Source organism: Sprattus sprattus (assembly GCF_963457725.1).
Source record: "Sprattus sprattus genome assembly, chromosome: 6".
Taxonomy (NCBI): Eukaryota; Metazoa; Chordata; class Actinopteri; order Clupeiformes; family Clupeidae; genus Sprattus; species Sprattus sprattus.
Window position 1 is genome coordinate 26121859 of NC_137925.1, and position 22509 is coordinate 26144367.

Here is a 22509-nt window from a genome sequence, read left to right on the forward strand (position 1 = left end):
GGATTCCTCCATCCTCATCGTAGTCTGTTCTCGTTTCCGACACGTGTTTATCAAAGGGATGATCTAGACTGTGACAAAAAGAAAGGGGAAAAGTTCAGGTGTCTTGTACAAGATATTTTTGGTTGCTCCATTGTCCATTGAGGATTAAGGGTTTAACTTTAATCCCTTTAATTCGAGAGAAAAACCAAATTCACCTAACTTTTATTACAGTATATTGATATCACTGTTTTATTGTATTGTTAGTTATTGTTTTGAGGTCTTATTTTGTGTAATTTATCATAGGTATGTATGCACATGAAAAAGAAGTGGTGTTCGCTACCATCTGCGGTTTCAGATATCGGCCGTAGGTCTCGGCATGCCAAGACTACTAAGATACTCGGTCATCTATCTGGGCATTACTCTGTGTGTATATATATGAATATGATGTTTGAAGAGTTGGGAGAGGGCTGAGGGGGATGCTGAAAGATGCAGCTGTAATGAGATACAGCCTTCGCCTTACTCACAGGCAGATTCAACACGATGAATTTTTAATCGGAATATCAAAAGATCCTCTTTAAGTGAACCTGAGGAGAAATGTTGCTGTTACAGTTGTGTTTGTCTTGGAATTGCTGCCGCTCGCAGATGTTGTTTGATAAAACAACAGCTTTCAACCAGTTCCGCTGCAGCAGTTTAAAGCTGAATGACATTCTGTGTTTGTCATTCAGCCGAGGAGGAGTTCTGGCCGCACTGAAAAGGATGCAGCCGACAACCGTTTCAAAGATGTTCAAATCATATGTGGGATCAGAGCATGAATAGAAGCCATTTTCTGTCCTTGTAATTCCTGCTTGAGCATATGCTACACCTCTAAATCACTGTGAGGCCTTACATCTTGGAATGGCAGGTGTTGTCTTTACCCACCGAGTGAAGATGATATCAGCATGATGATGTGACAGAGAATAATGCTTAGCTGACCATGAAATGCAGCCATAAACAGTGTAGTGTGCAGAAGCTGAAACAGGCTCACAGACCCATCAAATTCCACAAGGGACGTGGAATGCCTTTATTTACGTGTGCTGTGAAGAGCCGTGAATGGTTTATGGTAAAGAAGTAGGTTATGTGAGAGGGAGGTGAGGCGTGACTGTAGGCGGCTGCTAGCACTGACACAGGCTCCTGTTGATGTTTTTTTATTCAAGTGGGTTTGCCCCAGTTAAAGATGGTGCAGGAGAAGGCAGTGTGGGATTCTTGGAATGCACCGCCTCAAAGCGTCCAAACACTTTCACTTTCACTTCCCTCCCTCTCCTCTTGTCTCACCTCCAATCCCAAGACTATTTTCCGCAAGGCCATTTCAAGACCTTTTCACGAAAGCCATCACAGCTCTTCAGACCCTCTGTACCAATCAGTGTCTAGACCTATACACTCGGCCGCCCAACAATACCCGTAATCAGTGACCGAGTCCTTTACATCAGGTCATGGTTTGTCCTGATGCTGGAAGCTGTCTATTGACTTGGCTTTTTTCTGCCTCTGCGCTCAACAGTGTCGAAACTGGCCTCTGCCTTGGCGTGATTGTTCTCCGACGAGGTCAGGCGAATCGTCTCGGCCCGCACCCTCCCCCCCGCACCTTTCAGAGGGCCTCAGCAGCTCCGCGGATGCAGGCAGGGAACAATTCCCACATTAATGTTTTTCCGTAATCTGCTCCGTCCCATAAAAGCCTCCCTTTCCATTGTTTAAATGCAATCCCCTCTGCAATGTTTGCAGTTTAAAAGGGCAACAAGTGACACAAAAGAGCCGCAAAGCCAATAACAAACCGCTGCTCGTCATGTGTGCGGTATCATGCTCTAATCCAAAGCAAATGCTAGAACACAACGGCGGCGCCATGGCACGAGTTCAAAGCGACTGTCTGTGCAGGGATAGCCGATTGACTCTCGGGCACGTGGGAATGTCTCCTGAGCTGACCACGCCGCTGCCTCACCAGCGACAGGCTTAAGCCCGGCCCGGCAGAACCCGTGCCATCGTCACACGGAATTAGGAGTGACCGTTCGCGGTGGCTGCTGGAAGTGCTGAAGCATTCAAGCCTCCTTCAGTTCCCTGTATGGGAAGCATTAGCATATTTCTCGCAGCAACACTCACAGTCGCAGGGATGCCTGCCAGAAATACGCAGGCTGTTTAATACTGAAGTAGGCGTGTTGCATAATTGCAGATCATGGGATGTATGTAGCATGAGAGCAGAAGTATTTGTCATATCAGGTTATAGACAAAGGGCAGATAGTCATTCTTTTATTTCAATGCTTTTGGAAATATGCATGTATGTGAATACTGGTGCACTGCACCGTATAGCCTAGCTTAAACAGATGATTCTATATGAACATGCGATAACATGTCATGACTTTTAACCCATATTATGTCGCTAATGTATACAAGATCAGACCAATAGAAAGGGGTATTTGAAGAGTAAGTCAATGCCACGTAGTCACACCACTCAGAAACTGTTTTGTTGTTTGTAATCTTCCATTGATCTGTGACTGGCTTCTTCCAGAATGACTGGAGGAATTGATTCTGTCCCGAAAGTGATCGCCACAGAAGACAAGTCACAGTGGTGTACATAACCACTTCGAAGGGACGTCAATGCGGAAATGAGTGCTGAGGATAGCTCAACTGCATACACTGAACACTCCTTATTAAAAAAATCCTGCCTTTTCTTTGGGTTGTATTGACGGCTTTCTCTATTCTATGTTGAATTTTTCTTGTTTCTGTAAAACCCTCATTGATCCCTCGCTCTCAGCTCTGCCCTGTTCTCTGTTCATGAATGTGAGGGTTAGCTCTCAGCTCTGTCCTGTTCTCTGTCCATGAATGTGAGGGTTAGCTCTCAGCTCTGTCCTGTTCTCTGTCCATGAATGTGAGGGTTAGCTCTCAGCTCTGTCCTGTTCTCTGCTTATGAATGTGAGGGTTAGCTCTCGGCTGTGAGCTGTTCTCTGCTTATGAATGTGAGGGTTAGCTCACATGCTTTGAAACGGCCATCCAGCCAGTGAACCAGTGCTGCGTTGTGATGTCCTCTGCAGACTGGATGAAAGGCTCTGGTGCTATCCCTCATGCCAAGTCTGTATCTTAATGTGACGGCACACTTAGGCCCATCTCTTCAGTCTTACGGACCAGTGGGCATCAGGAAAATCATCTGAGGCCAAGTGTCAGACCCAGTGCTGTAAATCAGGGCACAAAAAAACAGAACACGCTCAAATAAATCAGCACGAGCCTTTCGTTTACGGTATTTCATGTTTTTTTGTTTTGCGAGGGGTTGAGTTTAATTGGGTCTCAGCGCAGCGCTGACCGCAACCCGGCGTGAGAAGTAAATGAACATGATGTGTGTTCTTCCAAGCATGCTCATTGCCTGTGTGTGTGTGTGTGTGTGTGTGTGTGTGTGTGTGTGTATGAGCATGCTCATTGCCTGTGTGTCTGTGTGTGTGTGTGTGTGTGTGTGTGTGTGTGTGTGTGTGTGTGAGCATGCTCATTGCCTGTGTGTGTGTGTGTGTGTGTGTGTGTGTGTGTGTATGAGCATGCTCATCGCCTGTGTGTGTGTGTGTGTGTGTGTGTGTGTGTGTGTGTGTGTGTGTGTGTGTGTATGTGTGTGTGTGTGTGTGTGTGTGTTTGTGTGTGTGTGTGTGTGTGTGAGCATGCTCATTGCCTGTGTGTCTGTGTGTCTGTGTGTCTGTGTGTGTGTGTGTGTGTGTGTGTGTGTGTGTGTGTGTGTGTGTGTGTGTGAGCATGCTCATCACCTGCTTGTGTATGTGTGTGTGTGTGTGTGTATGTGTGTATGTGTGTGTGTGTGTGTGTGTGTGTGTGTGTGTGTGTGTGTGTGTATGTGTGTGAGTGTGTGTGTGTGAGCATGCTCATCGCCTGTGTCTTCAGAGACATTGGGGGGGGGGGGGGAGTGGGATTTGAACAGTTGCTCTCGCTCGCTTCACGCTTCAGCACGTTAGGACCTGTGGGCAGATTCTATAGAGTAGGCCTTGGGTTAGTGTGTGTGTGTGTGTGTGTGTGTGTGTGTGTGTCTGTGTCTGTGTGTGTGCATACTATAAATGAGGCCTCTGCCATATTTGTATGACAAATGTGGCAAATGAAATCACTTTGTGGAACAACACTTTCTCTATCGCTCTCTCTCTTTCTCTCTCTCTCACTCTCTCTTTCTCTCTCTCTCTCACTCTCTCTTTCTCTCTCTCTCTCTCTCTCTCTCTTCCTGATGTGCTCATTGGTTGATATGGGTTTGTCATTTTGGGAAGGATGGGACATGAGTCAGGAAGTGAACTCTGGGCCGACTGATGCAATCCTCCACAGCTGCGTCCTGAAAAGACACTCTGGATCGTTTCCACGTCAGCCCCTGATTCCTCAGATGTCTGCACCCTCCTTGGACCTGAAGGAGCCAGCCAACAGAAAAAAAGGAGAAATGAATAAATAAATAAATAAAGATGTAAAGATGGAGGAGGAGGGCTTTTGAAGCGACACACCAGGCTCCGCAGAGCTGCAAGAAAGCAAAGCGATGTTGTCACAGCTCCAAGGACGACAGGGCATTGCATTCTGGGACTGTGGAGGCTTGAGTCCACAGCCCCTAATAAGCTGCTTTACCTCGACAGCGGAAGAAATGCAGTTGGTTTTTTTTGCTCCGGCATCGCAGTGGCCTTGTGGTTGCCCGGGTTCTGACAGCCTGTGCCCCTCCAGTGGCTAATAGCTGTCTCTTTGGTCACCTGTGCGCTCGACACTCTTTGTCCTCTCCTCCCCTTAACCCGATCAGCCTCCTGAGGCAGTGGCCCCCGCTGCTCGGAGGACGCTGCGTCTCTTCCGATCACTTGCATCCGGCGTTATTCATGCCAGGCTGCCGCTCCCTGTAAATATGTGACCTCCCCTCCCCCCCTCCCCAGCAGTCCATTGGCCTAGTGTCTCTGGCTCTCTGCCTCTCTCTTTCTCTCTCACACTCTCTTTCACAACCACACACTCCCTCACACCCTTGAAAGCCCCTATTGGATGTGTCAGTGTCTCTGACATCCATTTGGTAGGTGTGCGCAGTGAGTGGGAGAGGTTTTGATGTTGATGATGAATGGCAGCTCCAGCGGGAGTCAGCACCCCCACCTCCCCACCTCCCCTCGCCCCCGCGCCCCCTTCACCTCCTGGTGGTAGTGCCAGTGTGCCTAGCTACCCCCCCACTCCCGTTGGCAATGGTGTCACTGTGCTCCCAATGCTCTCCTCTGCTGTTCTGTGTTGTGCTGTGCTGTGCTGTGCTGTGCTGTGCTGTGCTGTGCTGTGCTGTGCTGTGCTGTGTTGTGTTGTGCTGTGCTGTGCTGTGCTGTGCTGTGCTGTGCTGTGTTGTGTTGTGTTGTGCTGTGCTGTGCTGTGCTGTGCTGTGCTGTGCTTTGCTGTGCTGTGCTGTGCTGTGCAGTTCGGGTCGGTTTCGGTGCTGCTTGCACTTTACGTCAGCGCACTGCACCTCTGCGTCAAGGGGGGGAGGGAGGGGCAGTGCCATAGCGCGGACCAGTATGGACACTCCTTCTGACCTCCTGTCTGTTTCTCCTTCTCTATTATCCTCCTTTACCTCCGTTCATTATTCTCTCTCCCTCTCTTTCCATCCTCCTTTACCTCCATTCATTACTCCTTCTTTCTCTCTCCCTCTCTTTCCATCCTCCTTTACCTCCGTTCATTACTCCTTCTTTCTCTCTCCCTTTCTTTCCATCCTCCTTTACCTCCTTTCATTACTTCTTCTTTCTCTCTCCCTCTCTTTCCATCTTCCTTTTCCTCCATTCATTACTCCTTCTTTTTCTCTCCCTTTCTGTCCATCCTCCTTTACCTCCATTCATTACTCCTTCTTTCTCTCTCCCTCGCGTTTTTGCTTTTCTTTTCCATTGTGCTACAGTCTTTCACTAAACTACTGCCACATCATCAAGGATTCCTCCAACACGACACACTCTAAGACACAGGAGGCAAAGGAGCACAGAGAGTCAGAGAGAAGGACAGAGAGAGAGAGAGAGAGAGAGAGAGAGAGAGAGAGAGAGAGAGAGAGAGCAATGAAAAGAAGGAAAAGCAGAATTCTAAATGTGAGGACTTCAAGGTTAAACAACCTCCCCCTCCTGTGACTGCCTTTTATTATTCTGGGCAGTGGAAAGTGCAAGAAGCTGTGAGAGGGAGAGAGAGAGAGAAAGAGAGAGAGAGACAGAGAGAGAGAGAGAGGGAGGGAGAGAGAAAGAGAGAGACGGCCCCATGGAGACTGTTTTAAATTCATGCCTGTAATCAACCAAACAATACAAATCCCTCTCCAGGCAGGATCAGCCACCATCAGCACTGCTGGCCATGAATACAGAGATGGAGTTTGATCAGAGCACCTCGGGCCCAGAAAAGCTTATTTTCACTCTGCTTTATCATGCCAAGACCCGTGTTGCGATCGCTATCTTGCGGTCTTGGTTTCCATGTTGGAGAAAGGGAAGGATTAGAGTCTGTTTTAATGGGATGCAAACCCAGCGCTAGGTGATGTGATAGCCCTAGAGGACAGTAAATGACAATCAGAATAAATTCATTTCAACTTGGGGGTGTCAGAGACCGCTACTGTCTGTTGACATACCGATATCTGCGTACATATTTGCACTGAAGGGGTGAAGGATGTATGGATTGAGCGCGGGTGTGAAGTGTGCACAGCCCTTAGGAATCGACACAGTGTGTTGCTATGCCCACTGGCTGGTACACTGTGGGTGCTGTGGAGGTGGCTGTGAAGGATGGGGATGTGGGTGCGATCACCACGGTTCAACCTTGATTATGTAGCAGAGAGAGGGAGAGATGCAGGGGGGGGAAGAGGGGGGGATGTTTGAAAATGCCGCCATTTTCCTCCATGAATGTAACATCTAGTCAGTGCATCGGCCGCATATATTTAACAAGAGAGGGGAGAGAGGACTCTAAGCATCTCTCTCTCACTCTCTCTCTCTCTTTCTCTCTTAAGGAAAGGGGAAAGAACCAGGCCCTCGGACTGCAGCTTAGTTAGTCTGAGAGAGAGAAGCTATTAGAAAATGTCCTCCGTAACTGTACCCTTAAGCCTTTTACGATGGCTGCCTACCCCTCCTCTTTCTTTTCCTGTTCTTTCGTCAGAATGTCCATGGCAGTGTGGGAGAGAGAGTGGTTAGCAATGCAGACGCTAGCTTCACTTCTGTGTGCGCGGGCCTCAATGAGCACCCGTTTCATTCCGTTTGGGCCGGGAGATGAGGAAGAGTGTGGAATGACAGCTGTCTGTCCTGTCATGAGTGTGTGTGTGTGTGTGCGTGCGTGTGTGTGTGTGAGTATCAGCTGTCTGTCCTGTCATGACTGTGTGTGTATGTGTGTGTGTGTGTGTGATTGTGTGTGTGTGTGTGTGTCCGTGTGTGTGTCCGTGTGTGTCCGTGTGTGTGTGTGTGTGTGTGTGTGTGTGTGAGTGCCAGCTGTCTGTCCTGTCATGACTGTGTGTCCGTGTGTGTGTGTTTGTGGGTGTGTGTTTCCGTGTGTGTGTGTGTGTGTGTGTGAGTGTGTGTGTGCGTGTTTGTGTGTGTGTGAGTGTCAGCTGTCTGTCCTGTCATGACTGTGTGTGTGTGTGTGTGATTGTGTGTGTGTGTGTGTGTGTGTGTGTGTGTGTGTGTGTGTCCATGTGTGTGTGTGTGTGTGTGTGTGTGTGTGTGTGTGTGAGTGTGTGTGTGTGTGAGTGTCAGCTGTCTGTCCTGTCATGACTGTGTGTGTGTGTGTGTGAGTGTGTGTGTGTGTGTGAGTGTGTGTGTGTGTGTGAGTGTCAGCTGTCTGTCCTGTTATGACTGTGTGTGTGTGTGTGTGTGTGTGTGTGTGTGTGTGTGTCCATGTGTGTGTGTGTGTGAGTGTGTGTGTGTGTGTGAGTGTGTGTGTGTGTGTGAGTGTCAGTTGTCTGTCCTGTCATGACTGCGTACCGTCACCTCCCTTCCTCAGTAGTCCTCTCTGACAGTCTCTCTTACTCCCTCCTCTCCTCTCCTCTCCTCTCCCCTCTTCTCTCTTTTTTCCTTCCTCTCCGCCTCTCTTCTATCCTCCTTCCCTATGCCCTCTCATGTCTTTCTTCCTCCTGCCATTCTTTTCCTGTCCTCTTTCTCTCCCCTTCTTTCATCTTCCCCTCATCTCCTTTCTTCTCTCCACTCAGTCTCTTGACTGGGCTTATGCTGCCATCGCCCCTCTCCTTCCCGGCTATATTTGTGTGTCCAGTCACTGTCAGCCCCCCACACTGACACACACACACACACACACACACTCACACACACACACACTGCGGCCTGAAGCTCAGCTGAGGGGGGCATTCCTTATCCATCAGAGAGCATGCTCAAGTCCTGCGGCGCTGATTGGGGATTAGTCGCTCGCGAAGAGACTTTGTCAACAGCCTCCTGGAAATCCAATTACAGAATATCATAAGCCTAGCATGTTCCATACCCTCTCTCGCAAGAACCCAGGGAAAAAGGAAGCCTCCTCGTGCAGACGCACATTTATACACACACATGCGCGCACACAGACACACACGCACATACACACAGGCACCCGCATACACACACATCTGCATACACACACACACACACTCAAACACACACACTCGCTCAAACTCACATAGTAAGACACAAATGCACACACACAAGTACACACTGACATGTGGAGATTGGTTTGAGCAACTGAAGCTCTCCCTGGCATTTGTTGGGTCTAGTGTGTCATTCTCCTGTGATTGTAAAACCAACGCAAGCCACGTTTGACTAGAGAGCTGATTTTTCGGGATGCATTGTTTGGCTGAACCGATGGATTATCTTTTTGTGAGTGGTTAATTCACTCCATTACCTTCGTTTCTTCCTTCCAGTCAGTGCTGAGGAACAGTGCAGTGTCGAATCATGTCACATGAGGCTCCATCTCGTGTATTAATTAGGTTGAAGCAAATGCTCTCCTTTTGTTGTGAGGTAGATGAGCGGTGTAGGCTTGCATGGGCATCTGTGTGAAAAAAATCTGTATTCACAGTGACACATTTTGAAATAATGACTTCATTATCAAGCAGCCACTGTGAACATCTGTATCTCTCCTCTTCTATTCTATCCCTTTGAGCCCCCCACACAGACAGAGGCATTTATAGGTCTCCGAGTGGTAATTGTTTCTGTAATCATGGCAACCATCTCCCCAATCACCAAATCTTAAATAGTCTCCTCCAAAGCCAGCCACCCAATAAGACGATTTGTGTGTGTACACACAGCTTACACAAGCCAATAAGCTAAAACGAGACACGATAAAAGCAGCTTCGAATAACCTCTGTAATGAAACCGTCACCCTCTCTCTACTGGGTCCACCATGATGCAACACAACTGCATTGCCATCTAGGCATCTCTCTCTCTGAGCCACTCTATGGACTCTAAGCATCTCTCTCTCTCTCACTCTCTCTCTCTCTCTCTCTCTATCACTCCTCTCTCACTCTCTCGCTCTCCTTCCTCTCTGAGCCACTTTATGGACTCTAAGCATCTCTCTCTCTATCTCTCTCTCTTCCCTCTCTCTCTCTCTGAGCCACTCTATGGACTCTAAGCATCTCTCTCTCTCTCTCTCTCTCTCTCCTCCCTCTCTATCTCTCTCTCTGTATGCCACTGTATGCACTGTGGTGGGCAGCCTGCCAAGGCCGTCAGGTAAGAAGTCTCTCTCTGCAGTGAGCACGGGCAGAGAGCTGTTAGGAGCCTGATGGGCAGTTGGCTGGCCTGCTCTACGGAGCCAGTGGCAGTGTCATGAATGTGGCATGTCAGGCAGGCCGGAGCCTGCTAAGGGGCAAGGGGGCGGGGGGGGGGGGGGTGAAGAGGGGTTGTGTGGTGGGTGGGGGACTGGGGGGGGGGCTCACACTGGAATAGGAGGCCCCACTCCCAGTGACCAGGCTGTCAGAACCTCGGGGCCAGACATTGAGACATGAGACCGGCCACAGGAGGGGGGGAACCAGCGGGGCAGAATGCCAGCCATTTAACAATCCATCACACATATAGGCACACACACACACACACACACACAGGCACACACACACGCACACACACATAGGCACACACATACACACAAATGTACCCACACATATAGGCACACACACACACACACACACACAGACACACACACATGTACACACAGATATAGGCACACACACACACACATCAGAAGGACCCACAGAGAGCTGCTGAGGAGACAGCACAATGAGATCCATCTGTATCAAGTGGGCTAGCCTTTTTGTTCTCGGTCTATTCCTGTCATCTGTGAAGGGCTCACTCTTAACGGTAACTTTGATCCGACAACGGCCAGTGCCAAATAACATTAGGTAATCCATTATATAACATCAGATTTAATTATTAACCAGTCGTGTGTTTCATAATAAAGGTGTATTCTAATAATAGTGCTCGTAATGCACACTGACCAAGCACAGGTACATTTCAGTGGGTCAGTTGAGGGTGCTGTTAAAGCCAAGGGCCCAGAGGTGTTTTTCAGAGATGGTATTTGAGTCCATAGTCTAAAGCGCCTCATCTCTCCATGAGAAGAACGGATCCAGTCGTCGTGGCTCACCCCCCCCCCCCTCCCCATCCGAGCAAGCACTTATGAGCTGTCTGGCAGTGACAGTGTGTTCGGTGTGCTCAGGCGTGTGTGTGTGTGTGTTCGTGTTTGTGTGTGTGTGTGTGTGTGGGAGAGAGGTTGGGATGAGGAGAGGGATGATGGAGGGGGCGATGGAGAGGGAGTGGGAGGAGAGCGAGACGGAGAGAGAGAAGGTGAGACGGGGAGAGAGAGAGAAGGGGAACAAGAGGGAGAGAGAGAGAAGGGGAACGAGAGGGAGAGAGAAGGGGAACGAGAGGGAGAGAGGGAGGGAGATGGAGAGAGAGGGAGGAGGAGACAGAGAGAGAGAGAAAGGGAAGGAGAGGGCGGAGGAGGAATTACGAACGACCACAGATTCCATGATTGCTGCTGACATTCACGACAATTGCTTCCCATCCCAGGGCTGTGTGTGACTCTGCCCACCTCGGGGATGTCGAGTGGGGGGGACGTCCCACGCAAATCACAACACTGATTACATTATTCAAGGTGGAAAATAAGCCTTGAGGACGGCAGCATTTAGAGAGATTCTAATCATTTCAACACCATTGGCCAATCCAGCTCTTTAGATCACTCATGCATTCTGAGATGAGCCCTGTTCGTCTCCGCGCGCCGCCTCGGAGCGCACTCTGATTAGCCCAAGACGGCGGCGCGATGTGTTTGTTTAGTGCCGCCGTGGAGACTGCCGGGCGCTCGTGGAGGAAGGCGAACGGTCGTCCCAGCCCTCAAGGTCTCGGCTGATTCGACGCTCAGAGCTGGAGTTCGGCAACGAACCGAGGAAAGCTGAATATGTGCCCCCCCCCCCCCACCGCCCCCACCGCCTCACCCCCAGTAAACACGTCTCATTGAAATGCAACGTGACATGTGAGGAGCACTGCATTATGGGAGCTGATGAGGCGAGGCCTATGGCTGCCTCTGAGTCAGTGTGTGTGTGTGTGTGTGTGTGTGTGTGTGTGTGTGTGTGTGTGTGTGTGTCTATTTCCACCTACGACATTTATTTCAATTTCGCCTAATTACTCCCAGAGAAGGGTAAGGGGCAAGAGGGGGGGGGGGGTAACACGAATGCTGAGGCACTGACACTCCGTAGTCACAGCTGCTATCTTCCCCTCCCTCCATTCCTCCGTCATCTTCTCCTTCCTTCCTTCTCTCCCTCCCTAGCTCTCTCTCCCCTTCTCTGATGATCCACTCGCATGTGCTCTGTCCAACCTGTCCCTGCACAAAATGGCCTCAGCGACAGAGCGGGAATGACATTACTGACCACAATCTGAAATGCACTCAGGTGAAGAGGACAGCCAGGCTTGTCGAAAGGGAGAGAGAGGGAGAGAGAGAGAGAGAGAAAGAGAGAGATAGAGAGAGAGAGAGAGAGAGAGAGAGAGAGGGGGGAAGGGTGCTTAAGGTAGAATCCAGATGGTGGTGGGTGGGGAGAGGCAGGGTAAGCGGGTTCAACCAGAACAGCAAGCCGGCTGGCCGGCAGACAGGTGAAGCAGGAAGGACATCAGGGGAGAGCGAGACAGAGAGAGAGAGAGAGAGAAAGAGAGAGAGAGAGAGAGAGAGAGAATGAGCAAGACAGAGAGGAACAGAGAGAGAGAAAGTGAGCGAGAGAGAATGAGAGAAAGAGAGAGAGACAGACAGAGAGAGAGAGAGAGAGAATGAGAGGGAGAAACATTTTTATTAGAGAGGCAAGAGCCGAGGTGCTTGTTTGAAACCCTAATCAGGCCCAGACAGTGTGAAACAGGGAGGCAGACAGCTCTGGAGTCCCACAGGAACATGTCAATGGATGTGTCAGCAGCATCTCTAAATTAAACAGGGAGATAGAGAAAGAAAGAAAGAGAGAGAGAGAGAGAAACAGAGCAGGAAATGGAAAGACATGAAAACAAAAGAAAAGAAACAAAAAGAAAAGAAAACTGAAAATACTGAAGGCTAGAGGACGTAGCTTCTTGCTGAGCCCCCGCTCTTCTGCTGTTGAGTCGTCCCCACAGCGTCCCTGTCAGTCTGCCGACTGCAACCCTGTTATCAGGGCTGTTAGCCAGAGTGATGCGTGCCGCTGCTGCTGCTGTAGGAGAGCTGGAGCTGAGCTCAAGCTGCTGAGATTGCTGTCTACTGGAGGAGAAAGACTCCACTGCTCTCACACCCAACACATCAGGAGCCCAGAAGGGCTCTTCAGCTGAAAGACACCTAGTCTATCTCCTCACCCTGATAAGACCCCCTGTTTGGCGCTAATAAAGGGGGCACTTTGTAGGGTCTCAAACATGGGGATCGTTTGGGGGAAATTCGAAGTGTCTGCCCGTGAGCCCAGCCTCTCTGGGTGCTAAACGGCTAGCGTGGTTGGAACCGTGATAGCAAGAATAGCGAGCAGCGCTGGGCTGTTTTATTCACTGGGATTGAGATATCAACGAGTCTACCGCTGGGTTATCTGGCTTGTTCAGTTATTGGAATTTGACATTTGAGATTTGTATGTAGACGGAGCCATGTCCCATTCTGATTAATACTGTCCTGCTTCTTTCGCAGCATGGACCATCTTTCTTGCCTCAGGCTGAATGATGCTCATAAGCTTGAATAGCCAGTATGGTATTAGATCTAAGGATGCAGCAGAACATTGCCAGCTCACAGAAATGGGCATAATTATTATCCATTTGCATCAAGTTGTTTTAGGGAGATTATGAACCCTTGATCAGCCAATCAAACAGACCAGGCTTCAGGAAGAAAGCCTGGATGAGCTGTCTCTCTCTACCGCTCCATTCTGTCAGTCTCACCAAAAGCACTCCACTCATTTGTGAATAATGCAATTATACTTTTACGGGCCAAAAACATGTTGTCAAAGCAGATTTTCGTCTTGATCTGGATTTGTTTGTATTTCTTACGAGGCTGGAATTTTCTCGTTCTCTGCGCTGCTTATTTTTGGAGATCTTTTTTTCTTTCCTCTCCTACTCTGCTCAGAGCAAGTCTGTTTTTATTTCCACAAGTGAGCGTTTAGAGTGTTTTTTTCTGCCTTTTAAAGTGTGGCTGGGTTGAGTGTGTGGGTAAGAAATCCTATTTGGTTTCTCTCTTCGGTTTTTTCTCCTTTTTTTTTCTTTTTTTTTGTTGTTGTCGGGGGCGGCTATGTTTTTGCCGAGAGCTAACAGTGCGTTTTCTGTCCTCTGTTTCTGATTCCAGTCTGCTCCCAGTTCTCCAGAGGCGTGTATGCCATCTTCGGCTTCTACGACAAGAAGTCCATGAACACCCTGACCTCCTTCTGTGGGGCGCTGCACACCTCCTTCATCACGCCCAGCTACCCCATCGACTCCGACGTCCAGTTTGTCATCCAGATGCGCCCGGCGCTGAAGGGGGCTGTGCTCAGTCTCCTCTCCCGGTACAAGTGGCAGAAGTTCGTCTACCTCTACGACACAGACAGAGGTGAGTGTTTCACACACAAAGCAGTGACGTAAAGGGAGAACGAGAGTGCTGAAATCAGCCCCCTAATCCCTGAACTCAGTAAAATGGAGGGGGTGACAGAAGGTCAAGACAATATAAGCGAAATGTAGTAGGTGTGATCCTTTCAGAGGCACTGAGGCGGTTAACTTATGCAAGAAAAGGTCCTTATGCTTTCTCAAACTCTTTTTTTATTTTCATTCCCCTTTCTTAATTCCTTATCTGGCAAAACCTAAAGTAGCTGGTGTTCTCATACTGTTAAACAGTTTAGAGTATTTGTGGGTGTTACCTCAGTGCAAGGCCCTCTTTGCACTTAAGTAGTTTTATTTAACAGGTTCATATATAATGAGATAGTGACAACTGAATTAGAGCCAGGTGCTAGGTCCGCCAGAAGGCATCGTGATGTGCAAGGGCCATTCTCCTTCCCGGAGGAGTGCATCTGAAGGTGCAGGATTCATTATTCTTGAGAGTCCAACGCAAAATGTCATTTGTCTGCTTTGATTCGAGAGCACAGCCACAGGCTTGGCACAGGCACACCTGTTCCTCTCAAAGAACCAGTGAAAGACCATGCTCGAGTGCTGATCGTTTAAATGAAACGAGCCCTAATCAACATGGATCATTGATGTTTTCTAAAATGGTGCGTAACAATAAGAAAAGACAGTGAGAGAGGCCAGCAGCAGCAGCCTCAGTGGCCCTTTCTGCTGAAGGAGCTTCTTTGTGTATACTCATCGCCGAGAGGTCCTGACCCCGTGGCTACGCTTGAGAGACCCTGCGCCCCCGCCCCCGCACCCACCCCCATACACAGCACAGCTCAGCCTATGGAAGCACTGCTCAGTGTGCCGTGTGTGTTGTGTGTGTCATGTGTGTCATGTGTGTTGTGTGTGTCATGTGTGTAGTGTATATAAAAGATGAGTGACCACATGCATCAATGGTGCAGAAGCACTAAAATCGTGCTAAGCACCTTTCTACACACAAAACGGTATTCATGAGAACATGCTTGGCGGGAAAACATGCTCTCAAGGTGGCATACACAAGATATTTGTAATTAGCAACACCAAGAGAAGATTAAGGTGATACAAGCAGGCTAAATGGTCCGTGTATCACTATAGTGAGGAATTCTCGCGTGCGTATTGTTAATTATGTAGGCCTATTACTGCCGTACATGAACTGTCAACATAGCTATCATGCCAGTTGTATGCAGAGGGACCATCTGGTTGACTTCAAGGTCTATTTAACAGTGTGGAGGCTAATATTAAAATGTGTTTTCTTTTGAGAAATGTTATGTTTTCACAATGTAATTGCCATACTTGACTGAACGCATATTGAATTACAGGCACCAAGAGAGGAAGATCAGTTTATTAATCGAAAAGACTTATGACACTTACTAAAGTTATAGCACAAAGGCCTGGAAGAGTAATTATTTATTTGTACAAAGCAGATGGCAAAATGGAGGAGCGTGTGATACATTGGCAGTATATTTATTTATACTTCGCTTTATTTAGCATATTATTTTGTTATTTAAATGTTAACGATTTTACACTGATTTGACTCTTTTTCAGATTTATGGGCGTAGAATGAACATAGGTTACATTGTAAAACCTCAAAGATTGATACATTTGGCCAGAGCTGTCTTTTCTTTTTTTTTCTTGGTCCGCCATCATTTATGCTGTTTGAATTCTCATGAATGAATGAAAATAACCCAATCCCCTTGTTCACAAATTGGAGGGATTAAGCAATTAATTTAAGAGAATTGCTTTGTGTGTGTGTGGGTGTGTGTGTGTGTGTGTGTGTGTGTGTGTGTGTGTGTGTGTGTGTGCTGCCACTGCTCATGATGTCAAATGAGCTTTAATGTGGGAATGCAGGTATTTGGGCCGTCTTAGAGCGGTGTGATACGCTAGCTGAGGTTCGGTCCTCTGTGCTTCTGGGAGATAATGTGTGTCTAATTAGATTAGCCAATAGAGAGAGTGCTCTGTGGGCTGCCATGACTTTTAGCGAACGTCCTTCAGTGGCTGCCCACGTCCACCTCCACCACTTAAAGGTCAGCCGGTTGAAACGCACAAGCAAGGCAGACAAATATTTATTTAGCCTTGTTCATTACTTAAGGGGATAAAGACATGGAACGATGTCCCACATGGCAATAAAACAGTGTCTTTTTAAAAATATATCAAATAATCAGAAAAATATATTTCATCAATCTGTGACTTCTTTTAATGGTCTTTGTAGGCCCTCACCTCCTCCAGCAGGATTTAGTTTCAGAGACACTTGTCATTATTTAGCTGTATTATAAGTTCATGACTTCAGAACTTATTCTAGACAATCTATTTGAGACAAAAGTAATTGATTTGTTTGTTAGTCTAATTCCTAAAATATGCTCACAGAAGACTGTACCTTTTATTCCAAGAGAAAAGTCTGAAGAGTTAATCAGGACACAGTACAGGAGAATGGAAACACATGGCGATATCTGAGACAGAGGTGGTGGATTTGGACATTGGTTTCATTTCCAACATTATGTTCACAGAACACGTTACCGTTTCCTTAAACTATCTATTACTGCATGCTGGCATGCTAACATGGCAGGAAACATAATTTAATTTTTTGGTCCAAATTCCTTGGACTTAAGTGAATGGACATATCTGGATGTCATATCATTTGAGGCCACCTCCTGTCCTTGTGTGTGTGTGTGTGTGTGTGTGTGTGTGTGTGTGTGTGTGTGTGTGTGTGTTTGTGACATGACTCAACCTTGTGCCAGGCTGCTGGTCTGGAGCGCCAATGCCAAGCCTTCTTGATGGCCAGTGGTGAAATATAATCCTTATTAGTGAGGGAACTCTGGCCCCAGGAGGGGATTAGAGAACTCCACGGATGCTCTCTGTCAGACACCTCAGTGGGGGTTGACACTTGGCACATCAAGCGGACAGATGTATCAAAGAGCCCTCCTCTATCAGGTAGCTGCCACGGATGGGAAGCAGCCTGCAGAGCTGGACTCAGAACCACTCACAGACACGGAGTCCAAGAGTACTCAGACTCCCTGTGTATGAAGCCCTAACAGAGCTATTGGGTAGATAGCATTCTTTATGATACTGAACCATCATTTATACTACATAGCCGCAGCTACAGTGCAACTACTCCATTAGGGGTAGTGTAAGTAAGACCTAGCACCTAGGTACTATGTAATAATGGGGGTTAGGTTTTATAATAGTATTATGTAAGTTCCGAGTATCCGGGTGCTGTTATAGACTGTATTTACTGGTTTAGTTACACCACTATAACAATGGATACATTAACATGTTACAGGACACAGTGTATAGAACAGACACACTATTAGCCTTTTAAACCAGTGGGTAACTCAGGACATGTGGCGGGTAAATCTGGAGGCATGGTCAGCCTATGGCTCTGACACAGTTTATGCTAAACGCAGCCTGCTGCCAAGTGTTTACACTGGCGGTCAGTCAAAGAACTGAGACTCAGCCTCTGGGAGTCTGTACAGCAACCAACAGAGATCAAGTAGGCTACAGGCTGTGTGTGTGTGTGTATGTGTGTGTGTGTGTGTGTGTGTGTGTGTGTGTGTGTGTGTGTGTGTGTGTGTGTGTGTGTGTGTGTGTGTGTGTGTGTGTATGTGTGTGTGTGTGTGTGTGTGTGTGTGTGTGTATGTGTGTGTGTGTGTAGAGCAACCACCAGAGATCAAGTAGGCTACAGGCTGATTTGAATTTACCTTGGTGTGTGTGGGTATTAGAACAGCTTCTCCCTTCTGTGTTTGAAGGCAGTAGGTACAGAAGACCTTTTGCTGATGGATTTATGTCTGGCAAACAGTAAATGTAATGGCCCTTTATGTACTCGCACATGCCATTGTGTGTGTCTTTTGAAAAAATAATGTTAAACCTGGTCAGGTCGATCTCTGCCCAACAGGCATAGGGTGAGATGGCAATCTCCCCATCACCACACGGTAGAGTATCTATATGAAGCAGCCTGCCTGCAGTGCAGTTACACGGCAACTGCACGGTAGTGAGTGTTCATCTTTTCATCTGCGCCTTGCTGGGCTGAAGCCTTTGTCATCACAGGTGTGGTTTTTTGACTGTGGCTTGAGTGTGTACTTGTGCATATAGCGTGTACGGAAGGGCCCAGTACAAGTTCACCCTGACATTTTTGGAGCCAAATTGCTGTACCTGAATCAGTGTGTAATTTAGATAAACGTGGTAGTTTGGAGCTTTTGAAAGATAATCAAACCCCCATAGCTCGAATTCTATTGAATAACATATCAGGTTTTTTTCCAAAATTTCTTTTCTCGGTGTGACTTGTGAAAATGCTTTTCCACAGTGGATTCACCCCTTGTTTGTTTCCAGTACTCCGTAACCTATACTGCGCTACACTGTGCTGGAGAAATGAACCAACATCAAGTCCAATCAGTACGCCCCGTGTAAGATGCGTGTCTCAGATTAGTCACGTTGATGGTAATTGCCCCTCTGGTGCTGAATTGACGACCTCGTCCAGTCTTGTGTCAAACTGCCACACAGACATAGGCGTAACACAAGGGAAGTGATTCAGCATGGCATTTATCTGAAGAGCAAATGGCCCAAATAGATAGATCACACATTAGCCTTCTGTTAAATGAAGCCCTATACACTGGGGGTGTTTACACTGTTCTCTGCTTGCTTTGAAAGGGCCATTAATTCCATCATTTTCAACAGGTTGAAAGTCTATGTATCATGATGATGAAGAAAAAGAATGACAAGTGTCTCACCCAAGATTGGAAAATATATTATTTATTATTATTATTTACTAATACGTTCAATCAATAAATGAGACTCAGTGCTACGACAAAATTGTGCGCCAGTTTATTTTTTACGTTATTGTGGCTCATGTCCTAACTGCTGGCAGGGGATTGAGACTGCAGTGTATCTCTGTTGCTGAGAGCCAATAGAACTAAAGCACAAGGGCTTTATTGGTTCCATTAAAACAGACCTGCTTTTACACCAGAGCATGAAGGCACGAGGTCTTCTCTTATGAAGGAACACTCTGAGCTCAGACTGAACTGACTGAGGGTCTGGAGTCACTCCCCCCACCCCACACACACACACTCACATGCCAACACACACACACACACACACACACACACACACACACACACACACACACACACACACACACACACACACACACACACACACACACACTCACACACACACTCACACACACACACACACACACACACACACACACATGCCGTGGCAGGTGACATGGTATGAGGACACTGTACTCCAGGAGCTGTCTGGTGATGCGGTGTGAATATGCATGCTGCCCTGCCCCATCTAGCTAGTAGATGAGAGTGCTATGGATCTGCAGTGGTGCATGCTGCAGGCTAACGCAGAGAAAGACACACACACACACACACACACACACAGACACACACACACACAGTGCAGTGGTGCATGCTGCAGCCTAACGCAGAGAAAGACTACCACCCCCCCCCCCCCCCCCCCCCCTCTCCTCTCCACATCAAAATACCCGGCAGCATCACTGACAGCGCTGGCTTCTTTTGTGTCACCTTGTTTTAAGGTAATCATCTCTCTCCCTCCGGGATGTTGGGTCTTCCCAGGCAGGCATAAGTTTGGCTGAGCGCTGAATGTATCGCCTCCCTTCCTCGGCTTTATTTATTTAAACAAATAAAAGAAGAGAGCTCAGAAAAAGAAGAAAAAAAAACTGTGTGTGTGTCTGTGAACGCAGGACTATATGAGGAGAAGTGAGATGGATTCTGCCCTCTCTGTTGCGGCGGCGGTCAGGTGCGGGCAGATAATTGCCCGGCTTGTGGAGCAGAGACGGATGATTACGGGGTTTATTGTCTCTCCCAGGCACAATCAACCCTACCTCATGTCCCTGATTCAGCACTCTCACCTCCACTTGATTTATGGGGCACTCTCACGCGCACTCTCTTCTCCCCACTCCCTATGCTACCCACTCTTCTCTCTCTCCTATCTACTCCATCCCCCTCTCCCTCTCTCTCTCTCTCTCTCTCTCTCTCTCTCTCTCTCTCTCTCTCTCTCTCTTTATCGCTCTCAGTCGCTCCTACTGCATCAGTGTGAGTGCATAGTGCATTTCTGCTGCACCCCCATTTTGCCAGCTAAATAAAAAAAGGAAAAAAAGAATATAAGGAGAAGGGAGGAAGAGGAACGGGTGCAGCAAGCTTGGCCACCAAGGAATATTCATGAGGAAAGCGCTTCCTGATTGGCCAGTGGAAGCCAGCTACCAACAACCAGCAACCAGCATTACCTCAGCATTACCTTAGCAACCAGCAACCAGCATTACCTCAGCATTACCTTAGCAACCAGCAACCAGCATTACCTCATTATTACCTCAGCATTACCTCAGCATTACCTAGTTTCTTACTCTGTGTGTCTCTCCCCCCTACCTTTTTCCTGTCGTATGGATAAGGCAAGCCCTTTTTTAACATGATCACATTGAAGAGTATTTTTCAGAGATGAACTGCACCCATATTTAACACGCCAGAGTGGTGCAGCAACCGCCATCATTCACCCGCCAACACTGACATCTATACACCACTGGCGCTTGGCGGGTGCCCATTTTGTTTGCTGACTGGTTGCAAGTGGCATGGGGCCCTGTGTTAATGTGGTGGGGGTGAAGTGTTTGTGGGTGTGGTCATGCTGATGGTCATGCTGAGATCCAGAGGAGGTGGGGGTCTCTGCACTGTGGGAACACAAATTAAATGGATGCATCTTCCCTCCTCCACTGTGTGGTGCTCAAGACGGTGATGAGAGCGGCTCTACTGCCCAGTCTGTGTGCTGCTTAAGAAGGTGATGAGAGTGGCTCAAACCACCCAGTCTGGCTCCCTTCTCCTAGTCAGAGTCAGTGCTTTGAATGGGACAGCGTGTGAAAGACGCCATGCGAATAGAACATGAAGACTTTTCTGAAGAGTCACTAACAGTTGATCCCTCCACGCTGCAGATGCAGTAGAGGCATGGGACTGACCTCTACCACACTGTGATGTCATGGGACTGACCTCTACCACACTGTGATGTCATGGGGCTGACCCTTCCACACTGTGATGTCATGGGGCTGACCTCTACCACAATGTGATGTCATGGGGCTGACCCCTACCACCCTGTGATGTCATGGGACTGACCTCTACCACACTGTGATGTCATGGGGCTGACCCTTCCACACAGTGATGTCATGGGGCTGACCTCTACCACAATGTGATGTCATGGGGCTGACCCCTACCACCCTGTGATGTCATGGGGCTGACCCCTACCACACTGTGATGTCATGGGGCTGACCTCAACCACACTGTGATGTCATGGGGCTGACCCCTACCACACTGTGATGCCATTAGGATGACCTCTACCACACTGTGATGTCATGGGACTGACCTCTACCACACTGTGATGTCATTGGACTGACCTCTACCAGACTGTGATGTCATGGGGCTGACCTCTACCACACTGTGATGTCATGGGACTGACCCCTACCACACTGTGATGTCATGGAGCTGACCCCTACCACACTGTGATGTCATGGAGCTGACCCCTACCACACTGTGATGTCATGGGGCTGACCTCTACCATACTGTGATGTCATGGGACTGACCTCTACCACACTGTGATGTCATGGGACTGACCTCTACCACACTGTGATGTCATGGGGCTGACCCCTACCACACTGTGATGTCATGGGGCTGACCCCTACCACACTGATGTCATGGGGCTGACCCCTACCACACTGTGATGTCATGGGGCTGACCCCTACCACACTGTGATGTCATGGGGCTGACCTCTACCACACTTTGCTGTCATATGACTGACCTCTACCACACTGTGATGTCATGGGGCTGACCTCTACCATACTGTGATGTCATGGGACTGACCTCTACCACACTTTGCTGTCATATGACTGACCTCCACCACACTGTGATGTGCTTGATGGCCTCTGTAAGCTGACCAGTCCGTCTTGGCTAAAGGGCAGGTGTGGCCGAGGCCAGTCAGCTGATGGCACTGGGCCTCCACAGTGGATATCCACTCCTCCCTCTCTTAATTCATTCTGCAGAGCTCAGACGGTGAAGGAATCAGCCTGGAGAGCGAGAACAGCACAATAGGAAGCTCATATTGTGTGTGCTCTGTGTGTGTGTGTGTGTGTGTGTGTGTGTGTGTGTGTGTGTGTGTGTGTGTGTGTGTGTGTGTGTGTGTGTGTGTGTGTGTGTGTGTGTGCATTAGCCACAATGTAGGAATGATCCTCTGGTGTAATGACAACAATCCATTTCTAAATGTGGGGATGTTGAATGCTAATCTCCATAATTTACACACACAGACTGACTGCACCTTCCTACTGAGGATGTGTGTGTGTCTGTGTGTCTGTGTGTGTCTGTGCGTCTGCATTTGCTTTTGTGTGTAAAAAAGTGTGTGTGCCTTTCTGTGTTTTTTTATGATTGATGTTGGTGTGCATCCGTGTGTGTGTGTGTGTGTGTGTGTGTGTGTGTGTGTGTGTGTGTGTGTGTGTGTGTGTGTGTGTGTGTGTGTGTGTGTGCATATGTAT

At 48.2% G+C, this 22509-nt stretch overlaps 1 protein-coding gene across 2 annotated transcripts in view; it reads left to right on the forward strand.

Moving 5' to 3' along the window:
• Window positions 1-22509, forward strand: part of gria3b (glutamate receptor, ionotropic, AMPA 3b) — a gene marked incomplete at both ends in the record, with an annotated part of 85081 nt that overhangs the window by 10433 nt on the left and 52139 nt on the right. For both annotated transcript variants that reach the window (XM_080840038.1, XM_080840039.1), the window contains one exon: window positions 13717-13956. In XM_080840038.1, the coding sequence (XP_080696164.1) occupies window positions 13717-13956 (240 nt within the window). The remainder of the gene's footprint in view (window positions 1-13716; window positions 13957-22509) is intronic.